This window comes from Rattus rattus, chromosome 5 (genome assembly GCF_011064425.1).
Source record: "Rattus rattus isolate New Zealand chromosome 5, Rrattus_CSIRO_v1, whole genome shotgun sequence".
Classification (NCBI taxonomy): domain Eukaryota; kingdom Metazoa; phylum Chordata; class Mammalia; order Rodentia; family Muridae; genus Rattus; species Rattus rattus.
Genome location: NC_046158.1, coordinates 103,508,266 through 103,532,976, shown reverse-complemented (window position 1 = coordinate 103,532,976; position 24,711 = coordinate 103,508,266). Strand labels below are relative to the sequence as shown.

Sequence of the window (24,711 nt, the reverse complement as noted above, 5' to 3'; positions counted from 1 at the left end):
GGAAAATGAGGCAGCACCCACTGACCAACTCAGAACTTGGTTTTAATATGTGAAAGTACTGTTTAAACAACTCTACATGTTCTTGCACTTTACATTGCCAGAGTTGGTTTTCTCTGCACCTGCAAAAGTCAGGAGCCCTGTTTCAATACAGCTTAAAAGCTGAGTTTCCCAAGAAACAGAGGTGGAGTGGAAATCTAACAGTTGTTTCTAGCAATATCTCTGGTGAGAACTGTTCCATCTACAGCATAGCTAATCTAGCACATTTCTGCCAGGGCTGAGCAAACTCAGTTTGAACTATTACACCTAGTATTATGTGGTGCCACCACCATGGATGGCCCAGTGGATTAGGGGGACAATGCATCCTGAATGGAGTACAAAGACCTGACTTTAATGGCTGAAAGGGCACTTTCTGTCCTGAATACATAGAACAAGTATGTAGTCCTAGTCATTATTGTCGAGTCTTCTTGCTTTTAAGCCTAAATAGACTTTGAGTGAAGCTTTATACAAGAAAATAGAATAGGAAGAATGAAAGAACCAATCCTTTCTTTATAAAACTTATTTTTCTGGAGTCATTTAATTGAAAGCCAGACTACACTTGTACTTGACTGTGTGTGACAATCACTTAAAATCCGTAAGTCACTAGGTTTTCTCTCTCTTGCGTTTGAAACACTGCACTGCAGGAAACTGTCTTTGCCCCTCTTCCTCTGACTGTTTGTCCAAGGCTGACCCTCTGATGTCCCCAGCCATGGCTTCCATTTTCCTTTACCTGATTTTTCTTTTCTTTTTAAATTGAAAAAAAAAAGTTTATTCTTATTTTATATGTATGGGTGTTTTTTTTTTTTTGCATGCATGTCCATGCACCACATATGCCTATTCCCATGGACACCAGAACAGGTCATTGGAGCAGAGTTATAGATGGTTATTAGGACCACTGTGCAAGTCCTAATAATTTAACCCTGGTCCTCTGGAAGAGCAACCAGTTATCTTAATGCTGAGTCAACTTTCCTGGCAAGTGATTTTTTTAAAAAGTACCTTTACATTGACTCTTAGATATATCTGTAATATCTCATGTTAAATATGCATGAGGTTCATTCAGCATTTTAAAATTAACTAATAGCTGTCCTGCATTCTCCATCATTTTTCTCATACTAAGATTTAGCATTATCTTAATTGCACAAAACTTTCTCCCTGAGAGAAAAAGGAAGGAGGAAAAGGATATATTTTTCATTTCACAAATGGATATAAATTTTAAATTTTCTCCTTGGACCACATAAGATTTCTCTTTCACAGTAATCTTTAATAGTGGGTTTTTTTGTTTGTTTTTGTTTGTTTTTGTTTGAACTACTCTAGCATCTGTAGCTAAATTATCTGGTTAATTGTCTTCAGTTTCTTCTTGATTTCCATATAAAAGATTGTTGTCTTTTGGCCCATGACTTTTAATTCAGTTTACAATAAATGGAATATAATCACAATATATGCTGCACATTTCTCATAGCTCAATTATTTTCTCATTTAGTTGGCTTTTGTTCTGTCAAATGCTTTGTAGGTGTAACATTTCACAGTTATTGAAAAGATTTACAAAAGGTGATTGAAAGATAATTTAACACTAGCCTCCACAAGCAAATATTTGACTTTGTATAATACCAGGTGAGCAAGACAAAATAGAGATCTGGGACAGTTGTTAATGGTGTGAACTGCCCACTTGAAGACCACCATGGGTGCTGAAACTGGACGTGTTCTTCCCCAACCCCCTCTCTAAAATTTATTTGTTCATGTATTTTTATGGATATTTCTGTCTCATACATACCAGAAAGGGAATCAGATCCCATACAGATGGTTGTGAGCCACCATGCGGGTGCTGGGAATCGAACTCAGACCGTCTGTAAAGAGGCTAATGCATTTTTGCAAGCCATCTCTCCAGTCACTGGGCCAGTATTCTCATGATGGCCGATTGGTGCCCTGGGGCTGCCGTATGAAAACTTTCTCTGATTGTGCTATCAGCTGGCTGCCAGAAACTTAAGGTGCCATGGGCTAAGTGGCTGCTCAGTTCTAAACTAGGGCCACTTTCAAAAGTCTGGGGTGAGTTGCCAGCAGGGTATGCCATTTTACAAACAACATGGCTGAAGGGGTGGTGGACAGGTGAGAGATGAGGACGGGTCCTCTGCATACTCATTCCGACGGGTGGCCTCTTTCCTCAGGACCAGTGCTGTGGGCTTACAATTATCTTACCTCAGTAAGGTTGATATATCTTCTTTGCAACCTTGATGAGCAGGGAGAAAATCTGCAAAACTCTGAAACCCTAATTTATTGGTTTCTTCTGGAATAAACAATTCTCTTTGAGGAGGAGGATGGCATTGCGTGAGGGATAACAATGGTGTCTGGAATAAAATTTAGACACAGGGCAAGATGAAAATGCCTAAAAGAAGACATCATTGGGCAAGGTCATCATAGTAAGACAAAGTGTGTCTGTACTGTGACAGTAGGTACTCCCAGAATGGAGAGGCCAGTTCATAAGTGACATATCACATGCTCAGTGACAGAACAGAAAGTATAGAACACAGGGTGGTGGACAACAGCTGAACAGAGAGGGTGAGCGGTGATGCAGAAAAAATAGGGCTCTCAGAGGAGAAAAACAGGTTGAAGGGCAAAGGACAAGGGAATAGAGAAGGACTGGTTTAGAAGATGAGTATGAAGACAAACTCCACTACTACAAGACTAATTTGGGTGACTATTGGGCTCAGCATAGAACAAGGACTTTAATAGAGGCGTGTACTAACCCCAGATACTGGAAGGTGAAACAACCATGAGCTACCATAATCTCTAAACTCTGCCACTAAGGCTTCATGTTGCATACTCATCTTGTTTCTGCTATTAAAATTCTCTCTACCAACCAGAGCCACACAATGACCTTGTTGGGGTCACATGACTGTGAAAATGCCATGGTTGACCCAGTGAACTACAACTCTTCAAGTGAAGAGAAGTGTTGCCTGACAATTCAGTTCTAGTCAGAACAGTAAAGTGGGAACACTTACCAGAGGAATTAGTAAATCGTTGTTTCTTGTGCACGAGCAAGAAGCATAGAATGTTAGGCATTTGAGGTTGTATGATACAAGGAAGCATCTAAAAAGCATCTCTGGTTAGCCCTATCGGCTTCAACTTTCTTTTTTTTTGGTTCTTTTTTTTTTTGAGACTGGGGCCGAACCCAGGGCCTTGCGCTTCCTAGTGGCGCTCTACACTGAGCTAAATCCCCCAGCCCTCAACTTTCACCTTATTAGAAGGTGCTTTGTGAAGCATATACCTGACTTGTAGCCTTAGGGCTCATAGAACCCTAAACAATCCCCGAATTCCTGTTTATCTGGTCAGTAAAATGCATTGTGAGTCTTCATTTTGAAATATTTATCAAGTTCATAAAAATTATATTGCAGGAAGAGGGAGAAAGACTTGGGGACTGCAGAATGACAGCTTATCAAGACTTGCCAGAAGGGAGGCAGAAATAGTGGTCAAAGATAGCCCAATGGAACTGTGGAACCCAGGCATGCAGAAGCCTTCACGTCCGGGGTGTGGTTTTCTTTGGGCTCTAGTCTATTCTAAGATGTATTACATTGTATCCACAATATACAGTAAAATAACCTATCAGCAACTGAAAACTTTCTGTGGTTGCTAAATTATAAGTCTAAACAGTTCATTTAACTTATTTTTAAATTAATTTATTCATTTTATGTATATGAGCACACTGTTGCTGTCTTCGACACACCAGAGAGGGCATCAGATTCCATTACTGATGGTTGTGAGCCACCATGTGGTTGCTAGGGTGAACACAGGACTCTGGAAGGCAGTCAGTGCTCTTAACCTCTGACCATCTTCCCAGCCCCAGTTCATTTAATTTATAATTGACCATGTTTCCAGGCAATATTCCTGCACCTTTGAGATGTCCTGCGAACACAGAACCTGTAATCCCAATGGTTTTCAGAGATGCCATTGTTATGAACTTCTGAGGTTTGCGGGGCAAAGTTTACGTAGTGAAACCTAAAACCAATGTTGTGAAGTCTGGAGGTGGGGACTTTGAGGGGCACTTAGCTCTTTAGAGTCATAAGGATGGTGGTCCCTCAAGGGAATTAGTGCCTTAATAGAAGAGAGATACCAGAACTCTTATCTTAATTCATCAGACATAAGTGACCAGTTTTAAGCTGAAGAGGTCCTCAACAGATACATATCCAAAAGCACCTTGATCTTGGACTGCTTGGCCTCAGAACTGAGCTACAAGTGTCGGTTTGCCAAGCTGCCTGAACTATAAGCGTTTTGTAAATGGCTAAGATAGTTAATGGAATTGAAACTCTACAACTGATAGGGTTAAAATGCTGCCATGCTTTGAAGACATTTCAGCTGATTACCTCAACTCTGCCAGCTTTATGGTTTCTGGGAGCAGGGCTTATAAATCACCAGGTCTCAATGGTTTTTTAGGGGCTCCAGTAAAAGTTCAGGCCCTAAGTGTTGAATGTTAGTACTGGAACCCCAAAGTCACCCCTAGAATGGGATCCTTTACTCAAGTTCCTTGCTAAAGCCCTCTTCCCTCTCGTTGTCCACAGTTGGTGAAAGTTTCTTTAATATCTATCAGAAGTGACTGCTATTAAATACATTGTGTTTCACCCTCTGTTAAACAACACACTTGAGAAGCGGGTCAGTCGAGCCTGCTAAACAATTCTTACCCTCTCTTTGTTTGGCTTAATATTTGATGTCTCCAATTATATGAATGTCTGTAAATTTTATCCTAAATTTGCTGAAATGACCATTCTGAAAAGAAGAGAGAAAAAAACCGACATCACTAGAGCCTATGTAATTACTTTCTATCAAAGGTGCCTTTGTGTTTGGTTAAAAGGTATCAAAGCAATCAGGGTGGCTTTCAGACAGAGGCTTTTCAGTTTTTGATTTGCATTGTGTGTTCCATGGAGATGTTAAGTGTGTTCTACTGAACTAAGCAATCCTGAGGTCAACCAGGTGGGCATGCGCCTGCCCTCTCAGTGCACTGGTGGGGGACTGTGAGTCAGGACACACAGGGTTGTACAGTGAATTCAGGCCAGCGTGACATACTCACAGGCACCTTGTCATAAAAATAAGAAATAAAAGAAATAAAAAACAGTAAAATCAGGAAATAAAAACAGAAATCGGTAGGTACAGAGAACTGAGAGCACAAAGGTTCATCTTCCTGAGGGGAGAATGGGAAACTCTCTGTCGTGCAAGACAGAACGGTCATTCTTGTCAGAAGAACTTACAAACCTTTCAACAGACTAATCGTGTATGGCTGTGTTGTTCCACCTGCTGGCCCCTAGGTGGTAATTTTAGCAAAAAGTTACAAGCTCGTAAAAGGTGGTACAAAGATTCAGACCTGTCATTGGAATGTTTTTCAGTTTGCTTTGTTATTCTCTTTGTTTCTTTCTCTGTCTATTTGTCTATCTGTCTGTCTGCTTCTTAAGGAGAATCAACATATGCAATATTATTACATGAGAACTGTCATGCTTTCATTGAATGTGATTATGTCTTGCTATAAAAATGTGTACATTGGGTATACATGTCATTACATTCTCCTCAGAGGGAAGACACTATATGAAAACTGATGGAATGAGAGTCTTCTCTTTTTGCGGGAGTTCTGGGAGTTTACAAAGCTCAGGGCTTAAGTTTGCATGCAAGACCAAGAGCTGCTGGGTCTCCCAGGGTTCCCTATGACAGTATGAAAGCCACGCTCTTGCGTTTGCTCTTCTCATAGATACTTCAACTCTTAAGTGGCTGCACTAATGAAAAATCTACAAAGATAAATGATGTGACTTTACTTTAAAAGTCTGTTTGTCTGTGTGTCTGTCTGTCTGTTTCCTCTTCCCTTCCCCCTCCCTCCCTCCCTCCCTCCCTCCCTCCCTCCTTCCTTCCTTCCTTCCTTCCTTCTGCAATAGAGTCTCAATTTAAATTCCCGTCTTGCCAGGAACTCAACATGTTGACTAGGTTGGCCTTGAACTCCCTATGTAGTAGACCAGGCTGGGCTCAAAATCAGAAAGATTTGCCTGTCTCTGCCTCCTGGTGCTGAGAATTAAGATAGGCACCACCATTCCTAGCTCTCTCAAAGTCATTTAAAGCAGCAGGGTGACCTTCCTCAGAGTGGCAGAAAGGTGAGTCACAGATCACTCACGAAATCTTTTCCTCTTCAATGCGGTTGATTTTTCCTCCAACATAGATTCTTAACTTACAGTCTTTCCATTTCTTTCTGAGAGTCAAGATATATGGGATAAGCAGTGTCAACCCTGGAATAAAGAGCAAATTACAATGGAAAGGAAGAGAGAAATTGAGAGAAAAAAAAAACCAAAACCGAGAGCATTATTTTTATCCATTCCCGTTATGATAGCTGTTAAATGACTCGTGGTCTTTGGGAACACAGAAATGGCATTCTCGAGCTGATGCCCTTCTCGTGTACACGGACCTTGTTAAAAGAACAAGGCAGAAGTTCTGCTCCTCAGTGAACATTTTGCACAGCTTACCTCCATCGTCAAATAACCACCAAACATCGATTGTGCCTTTTCCCTGTTTCTTTTTAAACTGAGCGCTGGCTTCTACCAGCTTCTGATTGAACTCTCCGACGTGCATCGACTGGATGGTGCTGATGTTGCTGTCTGAAATGGAGGATACAGTGGAACATCTATTTGTCTTTTAGGACAGCAACAGTGAGCTACACGATGGAATTATAATTTAAGCAATATGGTGGCTTAAACTTTGAAGATACCCCCTATAAGAAATTTTCCCCATGGCTGATGGTGCTGTTTGTGGAGGTTGAGGGACCTATAGAGGCTCAGCATAGTTGGAGAAAGTGGTTCAGTGGTGGGTGGTCCTTACATGACAGCTTGGCTCTGATTCGTAGGGCCTATCTGCTTTCTGGTCTGCCCTGAGGTGAACAGCATCGCCTCAGGCTTCTGCTGCCAGAGATGAAGCCACTGTGGCTCATCTTGAAATCATGAGGTGAGGCAAATCTTTCTACCTTTAAGGGGGATTTTGTTCTGTGTTGGCTTTGTTCAGAAGGCCATGAAAGAATAAGTGGAGGGGAGAATGGAGTCACCTGTGATGTGTATGTGGAAGAAGGCTACTGGGGGAAGGGGAGGGTATGAGAGAAGGGGGGGAGAGAGACAAAGGGGGAAAGGATCAACAAAGCCAAACCTTGTTTGAAAAACACTATAATGAACCCTAGTTCTGAATGTTAATAAAAAGAATCTTTTCAGAAGAATTGAGCTACAAAGGCAGCTTTCTTGTTCAGTGTTTTAGCCCAGTTATGCTCCAGTTACAACTATAGCACGTGACAACCTTCTGAAATTTTAAATTAGAACCTGTGGCGATTGGCTTTTCTAGAGATAAGGAGTAGGGGACTGGGAGGCCACTCTGTTGTCAAAGAACCTTATGATGTGAGTGGTGGCAGCTTTGTGCAGTCCCAGCCCTGGGGGTGGGGCTGGGGCTGGGGGCAGAGAGATGGATCCCTGGAACTCACTGGCTAACCAGGCTGCTTTGCTTGGAGAATTCCAGGCCAGCAAGGCCCTCCCTCAAAAGGGATAGATGGCTTTCCTGAGCATGACACCCAAGGTGTTCTCTGGCCTACACACACACACACACACACACACACACACACACACACACACACACACACACACACACACACACACACACACACACACCCCACACACACACACACACACACATACACACACACACACACACAGAGAGAGAGAGAGAGAGAGAGAAATATCTTTTCATTGGTGCTTTCACTCACTTAAGAACAATTCTGTCATAAGCCTCACAGAAGTCTGGATTTCAGTTTCCCAGGCACCATAGACCCCTCAAATTCTATTTCACTAACTCTGCCCACTTCTGTTTCTTTTTCAAAACTTCTGTGAAGCTGAAGCAAAACCCCTTGAGTTGTGTGAAGTTTTGTAAAGGATATAAAAAAAGTCCAGGATACATGGAGATTAAAAAAAAGCTTTTAGTTTTAATTAAGGATGGCTGCACATATAATACTTAGAAGTGATTAATATTTTTCTAAAATTTTTCTAAAGTATTTATTAATTTGTTTAGTGTGTGTGTGTGTGTGTGTGTGTGTGTGTGTGTGTGTGTGTGTGTACTGTGTGCATGTGACTGAAGGTGCCTACATGGGTCAGACGTATTGAATCTAGAGCTAGAATTACAGGTTTTAAGCCACCCGATGTGGGTACATGGACTTGAACCTAGGTCCTCTGGAAGAACAGAACTGCCGCGCCATCTTTCCAGTCCCAGATTTACTTACTTTTATGTGTGTACCCTTGGAATGAAGCAGAGGATGTCACGTTTCCTGGAACTGGAGTGTACATGTATGGGCTGCCATGTGGTGCCAGGGATTGGGTGCTCTGGATGAATAGCAGTGCTTTTAGACACCGAGCCATCTCAGCACCATGTTTAAAAGTTCCTGACCCTGACATGGAGACGGAGAAGGACTATCGGGTGAACCAGACCTGTTTCCTAACCTCACCGCTGGCGTTCTTTAGATGCCGTCCATATTATCTCCAGTTTCCTTGCCTTTGAGAATTGTTATTTCCTGGCTCTCATGCAAAGAGGCAGCGTTGGCCAAGTGCTTACTGCAGTGCCGAAAGCCTCTTCTGAGAAGCCTCTTCAGAGCTCCCTCAGATCCAGCAGGTTCTGAAGAGGCTTTGCTCTGTTCTGTGTTGCCATGTTGTGGGCCTGTCTGTTCTAAAGCAAGTATCTCAAATTGTTTTTACATTCTTAAGACCACAAAGACAGAAAGTACATTTATTTGTAGAACGGACCAAACTCTGCCCTTAGTTCCATACAAATCAAAGTGTCTGGAGGAATCATTAGGAGAGCCTGCGGGTTTGGGCTTGATCTAGAGCTCAAAAGAGTTGTCACCACCTCAAAGCCGGGTGGTGTAGGCCCCCCTGTGGAGCAGTGTTTGAACTCCTAGGCATTAAAGTACACAGCATTATGACTTTGTTTTCTGAACACCATGGTAGGTTGGCATTCGGAAAAAGTACCTTTTAACCAAAAACGAATCCTGTGACAGAGGACTAGAACAAGCTTTGCTTAAATGAGTGATGCCCATGCTTCCTCCCAATTAGAATGAGCAGAGGAAGAAGGAGGCCTGTGCTCCCTCCCAATTAGAAAGAGCAAGGAAAAACAAGGCCTGTGCTCCCTACCGATTAGAAAGAGCAAGGAAAAACAAGGCCTGTGCTCCCTACCGATTAGAATGAGCAAGGAAAAACAAGGCCTGTGCTCCCTACCGATTAGAATGAGCAGAGGACTCAGCTTTGACTTTGAACTTTCCATTGCTTTTCCAGACTGTGTCGCTTAATAGAGATTAGTATTACAAATAAGATGACAGTGGGAAAAAATGTTTTAAAGCCTTATTCTAATTACAAACTTTAAAAAAAGATTTATTTATTATATATGAGTATACTGTAGCTGTCTTCAGACACACCAGAAGAGGGCATCAGATCTCATTACAGATGGTTGTCAGCCACCATGTGGTTGCTGGGATTTGAACTCAGGACCTCCAGAAGAGCAATCAGTGCTCTTAACTGCTGAGCCATCTCAATTACAAATTTTAAGCATTTATTTATTTTTGCAGATGTGTATGTGTGGGCACATATGTGTCATTGTATGCATAGGGAAGTCTGAGGGCAACCTGGTGGTGGGGAGATCAATTTTCTCCTTTCACCATGTGGGTTCTAGGGATCAAACTCAGGTTGTCAGGCCTGGTGGGAGGCACCCTAGCCTGCTGAGCCGCCTCGAAGGTCCTTATTATTAATTTTACATCAGATCCAACTTCGGATTCAAGTGTGTGTGTGTGTGTGTGTGTGTGTGTGTGTGTGTGTGTTAAGACAGGGTCTCTCTACATAGCTCTGGATATACTGCACTTCACTCTGTAGACCAGGCTGGCCTCAAACTCACAGAGATCTTCCTGCCTTTGCCTCTCGAGTGCTGGGATTAAAGCTGTGTTCCACCGTTTGTGGAGGGAAGTGACATTTTAAAGTATGTGAGGAGGAGCTGTGGAGAGGCTCAGTGTTTAAGAGTGCTGCTTTCCCAAAGAACAGAAGGTCAGGTCCCCGCAGCCACATACCCATGTCAGGTAGCTTAGAAACTCCTGACAGGCCAACCCCGGGACACCTTGTATCCTCTTCTGACATTCACACACACACAGGCACATACCCATAAATTAAAAACAAATAATTTCTAAAAACTTGTTGGGAAAAATAAGGCTTCCCACAGAGCGTGGGATACGGATTGTATTTGCATCGTCCTTATATTACAGGTGAAATTTCAACCTTGGGCTACACATGCCAGCACAAGCCAACGGAATTGGACTATTTACAGGTCAGGAAGTGGCCTTTTAGAGCTGTTGTCACTCTAGGCCAGGAGCCAACAAAGCTTCAGTTTGGGTCCTGCCCCTGGGCTGACAGTGAACCAGCCTGCAATCTCACACCAGTGTGTGACAGTCTCTGGTGGGCTGTGCGCATTCTGATTTTCTACCAGCAGAGGTCACTGTGGACCTGGTTAAACACCAACTTACTCTTGATTGGGAAAGAAGGAGATTTTCAAAAGTAAGCAGATAAACAAAACTCCTGTTTCTATAACTTAAACAAATTCTCTCATTTTTGATCCTCTGTCCTCTGGATGTTTTCCAGACACGCAGAGATAAGCTTACCACTAAACTAAAACTACAGGCGGTAATCCGTGTGAGCAGAGGGAGCTCACGGTCTCTCATTCTGATTAGTGACAGGGATGTTTCTAGCTGTATCCCCTTTGCCTCCCTCACTAACTCACCGTATGCCCTGGACACTTCTGCAAGGTAAGGATTGTATAGATAAGTGGATGAGCATCACTGGTTTTAAATTTTCCATATTTCCATCTCAGCAGAGATTCTGGGGCAGCCAGTCTGTGTAAGCACTAGGTAACTCCCTTACTTTAAAAAAAATATATATATATATAATATATATATATAAAATATATATATATATAAAAAATATATATAAAATATATATATGTATATATATATTTATATATATATATTTTTTTTAACAGCAAGGAGGCATAAAGTGCTCCGTGATGCTACTTTCCTGAAAGAGAGGTTTTTGGTGCCTGCCCCACGCTCAGTGACTTGGATGCTTTTTCTGTCCCTTTGTGAGGTCCAGCTCTGCGCTCATCTTGAAGTCGTGTTCTTAAGGTTTAGAAGTGCTCACCTTTTTTAGGGGCCGGCTTGGTAATGCTCAGCTTGCCGGCCTTCTTAAACAAGCCTCGGATGCCCCCCTTGCCCTCCTCGCACTCGTTGTCTTTGATCGCGGCCTCCAGAGCCAGTCTCTCCTGTTCCAGTTTCTCCAGTTCATCTGAAGAGAGTAGACACACAGGGTCAGCAACTTTCACTCGGAGGAACAAAGTTTCTGGGAACAATCTCATAAATAATCTAGCAGTTCATATAATTACACGATAAGACGCATGCAAATTTGCACATGGTTTGCTAATTTTCTGTCCCAATCATTAAAAAGTAATGTGTTCAGTAAGTTGCATTTGGGAAGCAGCAACCGCTGGCTCAGAAAAACAGCCCCATGCTGTTTTTATTTGTGAGGGCAAGAAAGGCTACTTCTTATTTAGACCTTTATATACCACCCAGAAAAGCCATCTAGTGAGATGATGTCACTGCTAGATCACTGACTTAAGGGTCGAGTTATCAGGTAAGGTTTTCAAAAAGCAGAAGTAACAATATTGCAGGAGTATGCTGGGCACGTATGCTGGTCACCCATGCTGGGCACGTATGCTGGGCACCCATGCTGGGCAGCTGTCTGCACATAGCAAGGCCTATGAATCGAAACATGAAACTAAGAGCAAGAATCACAGAAAGGTACCGCATGTGGGTGCACACATGTAATGGTGCACTTGGGAGGTGGTCCAGAATTTCAAGGTCTTCCTTGGCGACACGAATAAATTTAATGCCAGCCCCAGGCTACTGCAAGACTGTCCCAAAAGGCCGAAAGGGAATGGGGAGCAAATTACAAAAGGATAATCAGATTTTATAATAAACTTCTCTAATCTCTGAATACAAACTGCAGTGAACAAAATATCAGGCACTGATTATATCTCCTAAGTAGAAAAAACAAAACAAAAACAAAAACAAACAAAACCCAATGGAGTGGGCACCCAAAGCCAAAGAACGAAGAAAGCTGAGGAATGCCAGAGATCGGGTGGCTGAAAGTCATTCACGGCGCAAGAACCAAGGGTCTAACTGTGCAAAATTTCCTCCCGAAGGTCCAGGACCACTCTCCAGGCTTTGATGTTGTATTGTTGTATCTGGCTATCTTTTAGCTTTTCTGAATTTTGATTGTGTTGGAAAGTTCCTAGTTTGATCTCTCTCTCTCTCTCTCTCTCTCTCTCTCTCTCTCTCTCTCTCTCTCTCTCCCTCTTTCTCTGTCTCTCTCGTATCCATCCCTCCCTATACCATAATATAATATATAATCTCTCCTTGACCTTAGCATGAGAGTTAATAAACAGTCACATAACACTGCTGGGCTAACAAGTATCTTCAACTTCTGTCAGATCTCCTATCTCATTGCCTGCTGAGAATCCAGCCTTGAGAAGTAAGCCTTGCTCCGAGGGAGAGGGCAGAAAAAGTAGATTCTGTGTTACAAAACCCTGCTAGGGCCTCAGTAAATGTCAGCCCTCAGAACCACTGCCTTAGCTCTCCGTGAAGGGACAATTTCACATTAAATCTGTCAGAGCCCGCACAGCAACCAGCTACTCCAAACCACCTGGCCCCTCTCCAGGTTTTAGCAATTAATCTTTTGCCAGTAGCATGGGATTTAGAGTCAAGTCACCCATGCGATCTCCCCAAAGGTCCAAAGGTTCTCAAGAGGAGTAGCCATAAGAAGGCTGGGGAACGCAGCTGATGGTGTTAGAGTCAGGGCAGGTCAGGCTCTCCCTGACTTTAAAAGGCCAGGACACTGCATGGTGGGCTGGGCCACAACCCAGAAGAGCTCAGCAGCTGAGTTTGTGTGGCTTCAGTCATTCACTCCTTCTCTGTCTCAGGCCTCCCGTGCACTGAAACAGCAGAACACTTCCCTTTTCCCACCTGTGAGCTTCATAAGACGAATAAACAGCAGTCTGCCTTGGAGCTTCAGGAAGAACAGAGAAATGATGGGCTCGTCAGGCAGCGTCTTTCTCTTCCTCTGGAAATAGGACTTCTCATGAGAAGCAAACAGCATTTGAGAAGGCCAGGCATTGGGGTTGGGGATTTAGCTCAGTGGTAGAGCGCTTGCCTAGCAAGTGCAAGGCCCTGGGTTCGATCCCCAGCTCTGGAAAAAAAAAAAAAAAAAAAAGAGAAGGCCAGGCACTGCTTTAACACCACTTACTGCACTCTCTGGGCAGCTACGGTTTATTCTTTTCCAAACAGCTTGGAAATGGCTGCAATTATTCTCTTTGCCTCGCACATGAAGAAAACGGAGTTCAAAGAGGTTAAATAACATGTGTGACTATCGGAGAGCAAGGTCAGGACCTGAGTCCAAAGAGGTTCATTTGACGGTCAGTCTACGTGTTTCCCAGCATGAAGCTCTTCTTGTTAAGATTACTGAAGAGTTGTTTCCATTAACTGCCAGTCTCTTCATCAGACAAACTAAAACATTTGCAGGCACAGGATGCCAAGCCACACCCCCAGTGATGCTTCTGGAACATGTCATCTGAGGGAGAGCTCTGATGATCTGGGTAGTATGGGAGGCCTCTCAGGGCTCCAGCGGGGGAGACATTCTCTTCCAGGAGTTTAGCTGTGAATTTCTTGGAGGCAGCTATGAAGGCAGCGCAGAGGAGAGGCTCCGCCCCCCATTTTTCTTCCTCTGATGGCTCCAGCACACCCTGTCTTTAGTGCTAACCGTGCACCCCAACTAGTGTCTGCTTGGGCAAGGATGGTCACATCCTCTTTTGGAAAGGAGTTTGCTATCTGAGTTACTCGAGAGGTTTGTTCCAGGACAAGCAAACTGCAGAACCCCAGACCCAGGAGGAGTCCATTCTGAAGGTTCGACTCAGCTTGCTCAGCCATCTTGGGCGTCGGGGCCGCACAGTGGAGCCAGCTCTCCTGAGCTTTCCTCAGAGGTGATCCCTCGTTGTTCACTTTGTGGGAGACGGAGCCCTCCATCCGGTGCGACTCCTCACACTGCAGTGCGACACAGAGGTGGCCTTGACGGTCTGGTTTTTAAATTATATCTGACGTACTGCATGCACATCTCTGTCTGCACTGGAAACGAGGAGCGGGAAGAACAGTAGACTCAGATGTTCGCTAAAACATTTAAGAGGGATACTGGCCAGTTGTGTTGCAAAAAATAGCCATTAGTCACAAAGGAGGAGGGGACTCATGGGAGCCAGGAGGGTGACATTAAAGATTCCTCATTGCACAGCCATCGCCACCGCCACCACCACTCCTGCCTTGCTGTTGTTGTTGCTGTTGTTGCTGTTGTTGTTGCTGTTGTTGTTGCTGCTGCTGTTGTTTTTTTTTTTTGAGACAGGGTTCTCTTCTGTAGCCTAGAAGGCTTCGTGTGGCAGAGGCTGTCTTTAACCTCTGCCTCTTCACCCCAAGTGCTGGGACTGCAGGTCCGTGTTCCTGTGTTCAGCTACAACTTTGAATATTTAGGGATTACAATCTTTAGGAAGCTTTTGCTGCAGATGCTGGTGCGTAGGGACAGCTGGGTTTTAGTTCTCATTTCGTTATAAAGGACACGTGGACGTAGACAGTTCAGGTGATTCGTCCAAGGTCATGTAGCTAGCGACATGTCTTCTGCATCCAATTCTAACCTTAGGGTCTGCCACCACTGCCTTTGAGATTCTGGAGACTCAGCTAGCCTCAATCTCAGCCCCTAGCCTAGGCTGGCTCTCATTCAATTCCTGATCTTCTTACTTCAGCGTTATTAGTGCTGGGGTTAGGAATGTGTCACCACACCCTGTGTAACCCCGTTACCAGTGGTCCTCAACCTTCCTGATGCCCGGACCCTTTAATACAGGTCCTCACTTTGTAGTGACCCCAAACCATGAGATTATTTTTACTGCTCCTTCATAACTGTAATTTTGCTACTGCTATGAATCATAATGTAAATAGCTCTGCTTTCTGACATTCTTAGGGGTCCCCTGTGAAAAGGTCATTTGACCCCCTACAGCTTCAAGGCCCACAGACTGAGAACTGCTGTTCTTTTCTCTTTTTCAGTGACTCAATCATGATATCTGCCTGCCCTTTGCTTTTATAGATTTTGAGAGAGAATCTCAAGGCTATCGTGGAGGGAGTAAATGACCTTTAGGTTGTCAGTTGAATAACTTTCTTCCTGCGTACACCAAAACAACTCCAGTGAGACGTATACCCAAACTGCTTTGAATAGCAGTGACTGTGTTCCCAAGTGCTTCATAAACCGGCCACATGGTCACCGATTAGAGAAACTGTATTGAATTTAGTTGTCAAAATTGCCTTGTGCGTTCTACTGTGTCATTTTTTAAAAAGTTGTCATTTAGGGGCTTATAAGTCACCATCTGCTTTGAATCTTAAGGACAGCAGAAGGAGGAGCAGAGAAAGCCAGAGGGTAGTCCTATTCCCTCCCATCATACGGCCTCTTTCCCCTTTATCCATTATTAAATTACAACTCTTTCCTTGGTCGATCAACTTGAAGTCGCACACGCTTCTGTGGATCAGTCGCCGAACCCCAGGTGGAGTCTGGCTGGGTTGAAGCAGTCCTGTGGCCTGGCCTTCCAATCAAGCAATTATTTACTGCTCGGCCATCTGTCTTTATTTTGCTAAGCCACTCGATCAGACACAGCAGTATCACCGTGCTCTGAGTGGGTCATAAATCGTCCGGTACTTACACAGGGTACTCAATTGCGAACCACACTCTATCACTTCGTTTACTACCAGTGCAATCTGGAGTCTTTGTTGTAATTGGTGAACTTGCTAAATACCTCTGGGATGTGAAAAATATGAAATGCCACATTTTTTTGGTCTGTTGTCAGGCAATAAATTAATTTATTAAGAAGAAGTATTAGTCATCAGTACCGGGTGACTTGCCGCAGTGAACAAGTTATAATGTTATGGGCATCAATCTTATTTGTACAAAAAGTTATTGTCATACGAGTCCATGACACAGTATAGAGACGGCTGCCATTAGCTGGCAAATTACCTAGAAAGCTGATTTCTACTCACTGCTTTATTAACTGTAGTATATGGGCTCTGCATTGCTAATGTTTCCCTTAAATTATAGTCTGTGATGACGCTGCGGTGCCCATGCTGAGAGAGCTATGATGATAATCATTAACATACTATAATGCTATACTGAAGATTTATCAGGTTCTTATTAAGCCCTATATTACAGTGTAATATAATGAACTGCAAGTTTGTTTCTTCTAATCCAAAATCTACCACGAGGCTTGTGCCATAAATTACTGAAGCGCCATAACAAAGCGCGGTGCCGTGGCATCAAGATAATTTCCGTCATTATGTTTGTTTGTTTTTATCTCGCATGTTCTCCGTGGATTTGTGCAACATTGCATTTCCGTTCACCTAGACAGTTGGTATTTATAATTATTTTATTAGCATCTAACTGTTATTTTCTCTCTCTTGGTTAAGAAGCAGAAATAACCTGAACATCCAAGTCGATCTAGATACTACTTTGGGAAATTTAAAGGAGCCATAGTTTGGGCTTCTCTGAGAAACACTACATATTCATTCTGGTGCCTGGAGCAGTGAGGGGTAGTAGAGGTGATGTCCCAGCTCCGTCACATATATCAGCGTGAAGAGACGAACAAAATACACGAAGCAAATGCATAATCTAAATGCAAGTTGTGATGTTTGCCATTCTCGTTTTAAGATAGGAAACACAGCAGCAGCAAAGCCAGAAAAAAAAAAAATCAAAGTAGATAGGACACAGGATTTGGAGGATACAAGGTGGGGCTGGCCAGGGAGTCTTCTCCATGAGGACTAGCTTTTATAGTACCAGAAGGTACTATGGAAGCTTCCACAGGAGGGAAGCAGTCAATAGCCTTACCGAGTGCTGATGTCCATGAACTACAACAATGACCAGCATGGTAAGATGCACTAGTGGTACACATAACTTGGCAGTAACCAACAGCTCTCTTGTTGAACTTAAAGCCCACTCAACGAGAGGGAGGTCATGCCTGGTACTGGAAACCTAGCCAACTACCCAGGACTAGTAAAACCTAGCCAACTGCCCAGGACTAGTAAAGTCATGGATCTTAGAGGAGAACATACTACTGCCACTTTACTAAAGCAGCATAATTCTTAACTGAATTCTAAGGGCTTATACTCAGGCCCTTAAGTGTAGTCTTCATTCCTCATCCAAGAAACTTCCCTTTCCAGTAGATGGGGAGACTTACAGAAACCACACCTGACCAAGAAGAACTGACCGCGGGTTGCCCAGCCCCGGCTGGTACATCTACAACACAGCTCGTGCATCCAAGGCTCAGGGAATGTCATGAAGAGGTACCATAATGACCGTGAGAGCCAGAGGACCAGGGCATCTGCTGCAGGAGAGTGTGTGTCTCCTAGACATAACAGGGAGGTTTTTCCAATGACACCTCAACAACATGGCTGCCTAAGCAAGATCTGAACAGGGGTCTCAACACTATAGTTCTAGAGAAATCTCTTTCACTACAATTGCATATGTCATGTCCAATATATTTCATTCACTGTAACTGGGCTTGACTGCTGTCTCTGACCGTGCTGATTATTCCCATGGCTCTCCTGAACCCAATCGCCTGGTCCCTTTCCCTTTCTGCCTCCCTCCCAGCTTCTCTCTCGGGCTATATTTCCATTGCTGTGGTTTCCATTTCTACCTTACCCATAATGGTTTTCTTCCTTCATTTCCTAGGACAACCGTGGAACCACCTTTCTGTAAGGCACTAAGTTGAACTGTGGTGTGTCAGTGTGATCTATTTTATCTTAATTATGCTGTTAAAGACAATCTCTGCAGACATGTCTGTCCTGAGGTACTGGTCTATCAGTTTGGTCGCTAGTGGGGCACAGTTTAGCCAACAACATCTAAATCGGGATCTCGGATGTAGGTAGAGTGGGAGTATTGACTACCTAATGAAGACCCCAGCGGGATTTCCTACCACCTTTGAGTTCAGACCTAAGCCCCTCCTGTTTAAATCTTTTCTTGCACTTCCCATCTCCTTTGCTAGCCCTGGCATTTAACCAACCAAGGCAGTTTTAAATTCACAGCTCCCCGTCCCCTGTCCTGCATGTTCCCTCAACCTCCAATGCTGCTCTTTATGCTTCCAAAACATTTCTCCAGTTTGGTTTTTCTCTTCGTCCCTGAACCTTGCTTCCATTATTATAGATATCTTCTTTTAAAAAGGATATGTCTTCATAGTCTTTTCCCTTTTCTTAGCTTACTATTTTGTGGGTTTTGACATTTTCAGACATACATATCATTGTGTCTTGCTCATGTTTGTCCCCCCTGACTACCCTCTGCTCTCTGACCCTGCCTACTGTGACTGCTCCCCTTTCTACCTCCAAATACACCCACTCTGCTTTCATGTCACATGTATGTATGCATATGTGTATATATATACATTATGTATATATATACATATATATGTATATATATGTATGTATATATATTTAAGTCTAGATTTCACATATGAGAGAAAATGAGATTCCTTTCTGCATTCTAGGCCTCTGAGTCATGCCCCAAATGACTGAAATAGTATGAACTTTATAACCCATGTTTGACCATTATACCCTCCTCTGATGGTTTTCATTGGTGACCAACTCTGATCAGCCCTTTTCCGTATGGTAGAAGAAGCTTGGGAAGCCCTCGATAGACAGTCCCTGCCTCATACTTTCTCCTTTGGTGATCTGCTCTGGCTGCACATGTACCCACCCCTTCCCATTTCTCATCTCAAACTTTCCTCACGTTCACCTTTGGGCAAGAGATGCTTGTTCCCAAGTCTTACTATGCTTCTGTCCCTCTACACACTGCTTACCTAACTCAGACTCATCCACAAAACTTCAAACCATATTTCTTCGAGGAAGCCTCTATGAGATTAGATGACCTTTCTTTTCCACAATTTCTCATTCATACATAATGATCGCAGTAATGTCCATTTCCCCACTACAGTGCCAGATTCTTAAGTGTGGAGACCAGGATTATTTATCACCACCACCATCATCATCATCTTCATCATCATCACCACCATCATCATCACTAACATCTTCACTTGCACTCTGCGGGTCATACAACAGGCATCCCAAGGTATCCCCTCATCTCAACATCATTAGAAGATTCCATTAAGAAGTTCAGTTGAAGAGGTGTATTCCTGTTCTCTCCTAACCTTTCAGAAATTCCTCTTACATGCTCTCCTCTCCTCATATACCAAGAGGAGATGTTTAAATTATAAGACTAAACAACTCTACCAAATTATCAATAGAGAAGAAACAGTTGCGGGTCAGAATGAGTCTTTGTGCCTGTGCCTTAGATTAGTGATTCGCAGGCACGACACACGGAGATTCATTTCACTCATTCCTAGTCAACTACAAACCAGTTCTTGGTCACCTAAAAGCAAACGCATGCTGTGCCGTGGGAAGCAGCTTGCAAAGATTAATTTGGCTGCTTTACTGAAGGTGTTTATTTACCTTTGTGCTGGCACGGTGGTCTTGCAATAAGAAAAACCATTAACTACCCAGAGTTAGTCTACCTCTCTGCTTACCAAGGCAAGGGCCACGTGTGTTAGCCATCAGGAAGCACGGATGGAGTGCACACTTTAAACAATCACTTTATTTACATTGAGCGCTGTGCTGATCCAGCCGCCTAAAACAATTCACCATCTGCCGAGTAGATGAGGAAAAACTTACCTTGTACCTGGAGAACTGGAGAGATGTCAAACCCTTGGCTGATTCTGACTATGACTACACCAATCTCAAAGTCAAAGGCGTCACTGAAAGAGGAAGCAACATTGGAGTGTGGCCAGTGTTTTCTTTAACCCTCACACTTGGGGTAAACATTAAACTGGACTCTAGGAATTTGATATCATGAGGCTATTAAAATTCACTTTAGAATACAGCTGAGAGCCAATGTCTTTTGTTTTGTTTTGTGTTTTCTTCCTTTGTGCCTTTAAAAGTAAATTCTATGTAGAGGTAAATTATTCACTCTGAAGCTGATTTGTTCAAATAGTTCCCACCAGCTAGATATTTTCGTTAAGAGATCTCTACATATTTTTAAATAATTAATCTGTTATTAAGTGATCAAAACAATCTGATATATTTAGAATGGAACATTTATAGATTGCAAAATCTTTTGATTATTGCCATCTCCTCTCTGCCACTGGGAAGACATCTTCAGTGATGTCTGACACCAAGCTCATGGCCTAAAATGTCTCTGGTACAGCAGTCAGAAAGCAGGGGCAGACAGTTTTCTGAGTTATGGCCGGCCTGGTCTGCATAGTGACTTCCAGGACAGCCAGGCCTATGCAACTGAAGCCCTGTCAACAAACAAACAAAACGTTTCTGGGGTTTCCATGGAACTTTTGTCATGGACCCTGCACAGGCCCTTAGGAGCGATGCTTCCCTCTGGAAATCCTACAAACCGACAGATGGCTCTGATGCCTTCTCTGTACCAGCCTAAAGGGATTAAAGGATGCAGAAGAGAAGGGAAAGCTGTTTGGTCTATCTCATCTCCTGTACTACATGTCGTACATCTGAAAGCAGGCCCATTGCTTATTTGTGTTACTAAACATTTGCTTCTGGAAGTTCCCTTGTTCATGCCCCTACGGTCAGACCACCCTCCAGAGCATCACTGTCATCTGTGATTGGTCACCAAGCTTCCAATAAGAATTCAACCTGAACTTTATGGGACTGAAATGAAGAAGTTCAGTGTAACATAAATATTCACTCAAAATTCAAAACATAAATTATCTCCACTTAATAAAAGAGGTGAAACCTAACACAGAACTCTACAAAAGCAAAACTTATTTCTATTTAAACTTGATTATGAAACACTAGACCATTGGTTTTACATAAGATAGATTCCTTTGTGGGCAGATTGATGGCTTTAAAGGGCATCATAATTCCTAAAACCTATGACTATATTTCCTCACAAGGCAAAAGGTCAAGAGCTTTGAGGTAAGGAGAGTATCTTTCAATAGCTGCCTAGACCAGATATAGTGACAAAGGTGTTTGAAAATGAAGTTGAGAGACAGAAGATGTTGATCCAATGTGCCCATTGCTGGATTGGAGATGGAGGAAAAAGTGCCACCAGCCACATCCACTGGCGGGAAGCTTTTAGGACTAGAAAGACAAGGTAGGACATTGTGCTAGAGCCTTCTATGGACAATTTAGCCTGGTCCACTTTGATTCAGGCACGGTAAGATAACTCTTAGAGTTCTAACTCATCAAACTGTAGGATAAATCTTTGTTGTTCTAAATACCATCAAAAACCAAGACAGATTCTAAGGAAAAGAAACCATACTTAAGAGTGGTACAGACAATAAAAACCCTATATTCAAAGGAGAACAGTAAGACAACATTCAGTTGTAAGCACAGCCCAGTATTAGCAATTACAGTGTCTCTTACTGGAAGCAACAGCCTACACCAGGAAAGGGAACGCAGAGCAGACGTGTGGTTACCTTCCTCCTGTCTTCTCTTTTGTACTAGAATTATTCAGTCTTGTTCTAGTGCAAACACGGGTCACCTTAGCTAACACTGAATCTTACTACCAAGGAGACCAACTGTTAGTGTGTTGTAAGAGCCAGAGGCTTCCTCGGTTTGATGTGACTAGGCTCAGTCATCTTGGCCCTTTGAATTGGGTGTTTGAGATGGTGGGGAGGCTACCGCAGGGATGCTGCATCAACTACTGGACCCTGAGGATGTGTGCAGTCTGAAATTTGCTTAGATTTCTTTCTCCACCTTGTTTGTTGGCAAAATAGCCAAAGCCAGATACAAAATGCCATCAAAGAAAATTCCCTTCCCCTCTACATGTTCTTTAATCTAGTAAACAGAACGTTTAGCTCAGAACCTTACACACTTGCTCTTCCTTGACTCCAGTAGCACCTCACCCCAGCTCCTCTGCTATTCCATCTCCTTCCAGTTTGTACTGGCAGTGTGGGGTTTTCTCCTCCTTTGGTAAAGCATGTCCAGGGTCAGAAGAATGTGTTCTCTGGCAACTGATCTGACGCAAGGGACCTTTGTGTGTGCAGATTGTATGCTGCCCTGGTTAGCGCCTTACAAACAAATGCTTGTCCCCAAAGCCGTCACTTACTGTATGATTCCCACGTAATTCTCAAGCTCAGACAGGGGAGCTTTCCTCCAGTTCTTTTTGTATCCAATCACTAGAGTGTTTGGCTTCATTCTCCCCAGGCCCGAGGCCTAAACAGAGGACATAAACACATGAACCATCCTTACCAGGCCGGCAAAATACTAAGGCAAACGACGAACGATGTCAAAGAGCGCTGGAGTAATGTTCTGAAGAGTCTGAAGATTAGATTACATCTTAATGCATGTCCTTCATGCCCGTACCCAAGCATAAAATAGGAAGATCAGCTTTAAATCATCTCAGTCATAAATGGATTTCAAATGACAGGAATGTAGCCTTGCTAAATTAGCAGTCATTTGCATTACTTCTGACACACTCATTAAAATGGTTCAATAATTTAAAGTCAAGCAAGGGCTGGCTTAACTGTCGACGGGCATGTTATAGCAGTAGTTCACATCCCATTTCCACCTGTGATGTCCACAGTGATGTCAACAATAAAATCCACCTCCATTCACGAGGACCACTGAAAACTTTCTCATATCATTTGCTGAGGTATGACTGAGCTGCACATCCCAAACAGAATGCTTTTGCGTGGCTGTGTCCTCAGCTGTTCTATTTCCTATCAGAAACTTCAGTCATCTTTAGACGACAAGATATAACTTCCAGTTAATCGCATTTAATGTGGCAATATTATCGAGCCTGTCTTAATTGCAGAGAGATGGTTGAGGCACCGGTGGTAGGAGTTTAGAATAGTGTGGAGGAGACAAGAGATACATAAGCAATTGTAACCCATGAATAGACACAACAGTGTTGTGGCGGCACCAGGGAGACTTGTGCTCCAGCTGATGGTCACAGCTTCATGGAGAGGTGGCATTTATTCCGAATCTTCAAGTGAAATTAGATATTGACAAATAAAAATAAGGAGAGCTGAGCATGAAGAGAGGTCACCTAGGTCATGAATATACTAAAGAAATGACCGGGACCAGCCATTCTAGGGGATGCAGTCATGAGCAGAAGGAGGACATGGAAAAAATCAAGGATTGCTAACATGAGCTTGCCCTTCCGTACATCTGGCATTTGCTTTCTGTGAATCTACATTTTTTATATTTATTTGTATACTTCTTTACTTGCATTTTCATGACTATTTTACTATCTTAAAAATTCTTTGTCAAATTTACTCATGTTTATGCTGAATTCTAGGTATTGTTATCCCCCTGCTAAAGCCTTTTCCCTAACTGGCCCCTACCAGTTTCGGTGGCCATTGTCATAGCCCACTGAGTTTAAAATGTGGTCACTCTCATGAGCATAAATATATGTGAGGCTACTAACTGGACACGGCCAACTTTTAGGTGAACACACCACTGAAGAAAATGGCCTCCCTCCTCCAGCACCGTAAATTGTCCATAGTCCTTCTGTAAGCCCGTTGTGTAAGCCCATACACAACGAAATGGTTACAGGTCAGATTTCATACAGGTCCTGTGCAGGTAACCACAGTGGCAGTGAGTTCATGGGTGTGATGCCCACATCATGTCCGGAAGGCACTGTGCCCAGCAGCCCAGACCTCGGCCCCTGACTCTTCCACTCTCTATCCCCCCTTCCTGTGATGTTCATGATCCTTGGAGGGGGTGACAACCTTGTTAGGGACCAGCACCCCACAGAGATTCATTCTTCATACTTTAACTAGTGGTGAGTCGCTAACACCTATTACAGAAAGAAGCTTCCCTGATGAAGGCTGGGACCAGCACTAATCTATGGATAGAAACATTATGTCATCTTAGTGAAACAGGAAGAGCGGTCTCTCCTTTGGGGTCTATGGCCTTTTTAGCTCCAGGCTCTTGACCAGGTTTGTATTAACAGGCATGAGTTCCCTTCTATAGAATAGGCTTCAGACCCAGGGAGGAAGTGGTTAGTTATCTCCAGAACAGTCAAGCCACTGTTACCTGAATGGACATATCTCGCCAGCCAGGTTATTGTTAGAGAACTCCCAGAAAGAAGCTGTGACCGCAGAGGCTGATCGGCCGAGTCAGTGCTGTAAAGAGGTTGGCGTGTGGCAAGTTCACAGCCAATTTATCCTGAGTGTCTATTAGCCTCCCGGATGACCACTTACTGCTTCCCTCCATGTCGTTTAACATCCTTGGGGCCACTGGGTAAATATTTTTGAAATACACAAATGCTGCACTCAGAGAGTCTCTTGAATTGCTTTAAAGATTTTTTTTCCCCTTCAGATGACAGAGGTGAGAACTGAAGAACAAGCTTGTGCAGTTACCACAGAAGTAGAAGAGAGAAGGGCAAAGGAAAGAACAGAGGAGGGATAGAAGACTGCAGGCTGCAGCATGTAGCGTAGAGACGAGCGCATTTATTTAATGTTCTGGAAATAATCCCCGAGGCTGGCGAGATTTTCCACCCTGGTCCACAT

The 24,711-nt window shown here is 43.4% G+C and overlaps 1 protein-coding gene across 3 annotated transcripts in view; it reads right to left on the bottom strand.

Moving 5' to 3' along the window:
• The window catches only part of Slc12a1 (solute carrier family 12 member 1), a 94,327-nt gene that overhangs the window by 27,013 nt on the left and 42,603 nt on the right, over positions 1 to 24,711 (bottom strand). For all 3 annotated transcript variants that reach the window (XM_032902328.1, XM_032902330.1, XM_032902329.1), the window contains exons 19-23: positions 22,302 to 22,408; positions 19,901 to 19,983; positions 11,253 to 11,396; positions 6,522 to 6,653; positions 6,176 to 6,287 (exon numbers count right to left, since the gene is read on the bottom strand). In XM_032902328.1, coding sequence (XP_032758219.1) covers positions 6,176 to 6,287; positions 6,522 to 6,653; positions 11,253 to 11,396; positions 19,901 to 19,983; positions 22,302 to 22,408 — 578 coding nt within the window. The remainder of the gene's footprint in view (positions 1 to 6,175; positions 6,288 to 6,521; positions 6,654 to 11,252; positions 11,397 to 19,900; positions 19,984 to 22,301; positions 22,409 to 24,711) is intronic.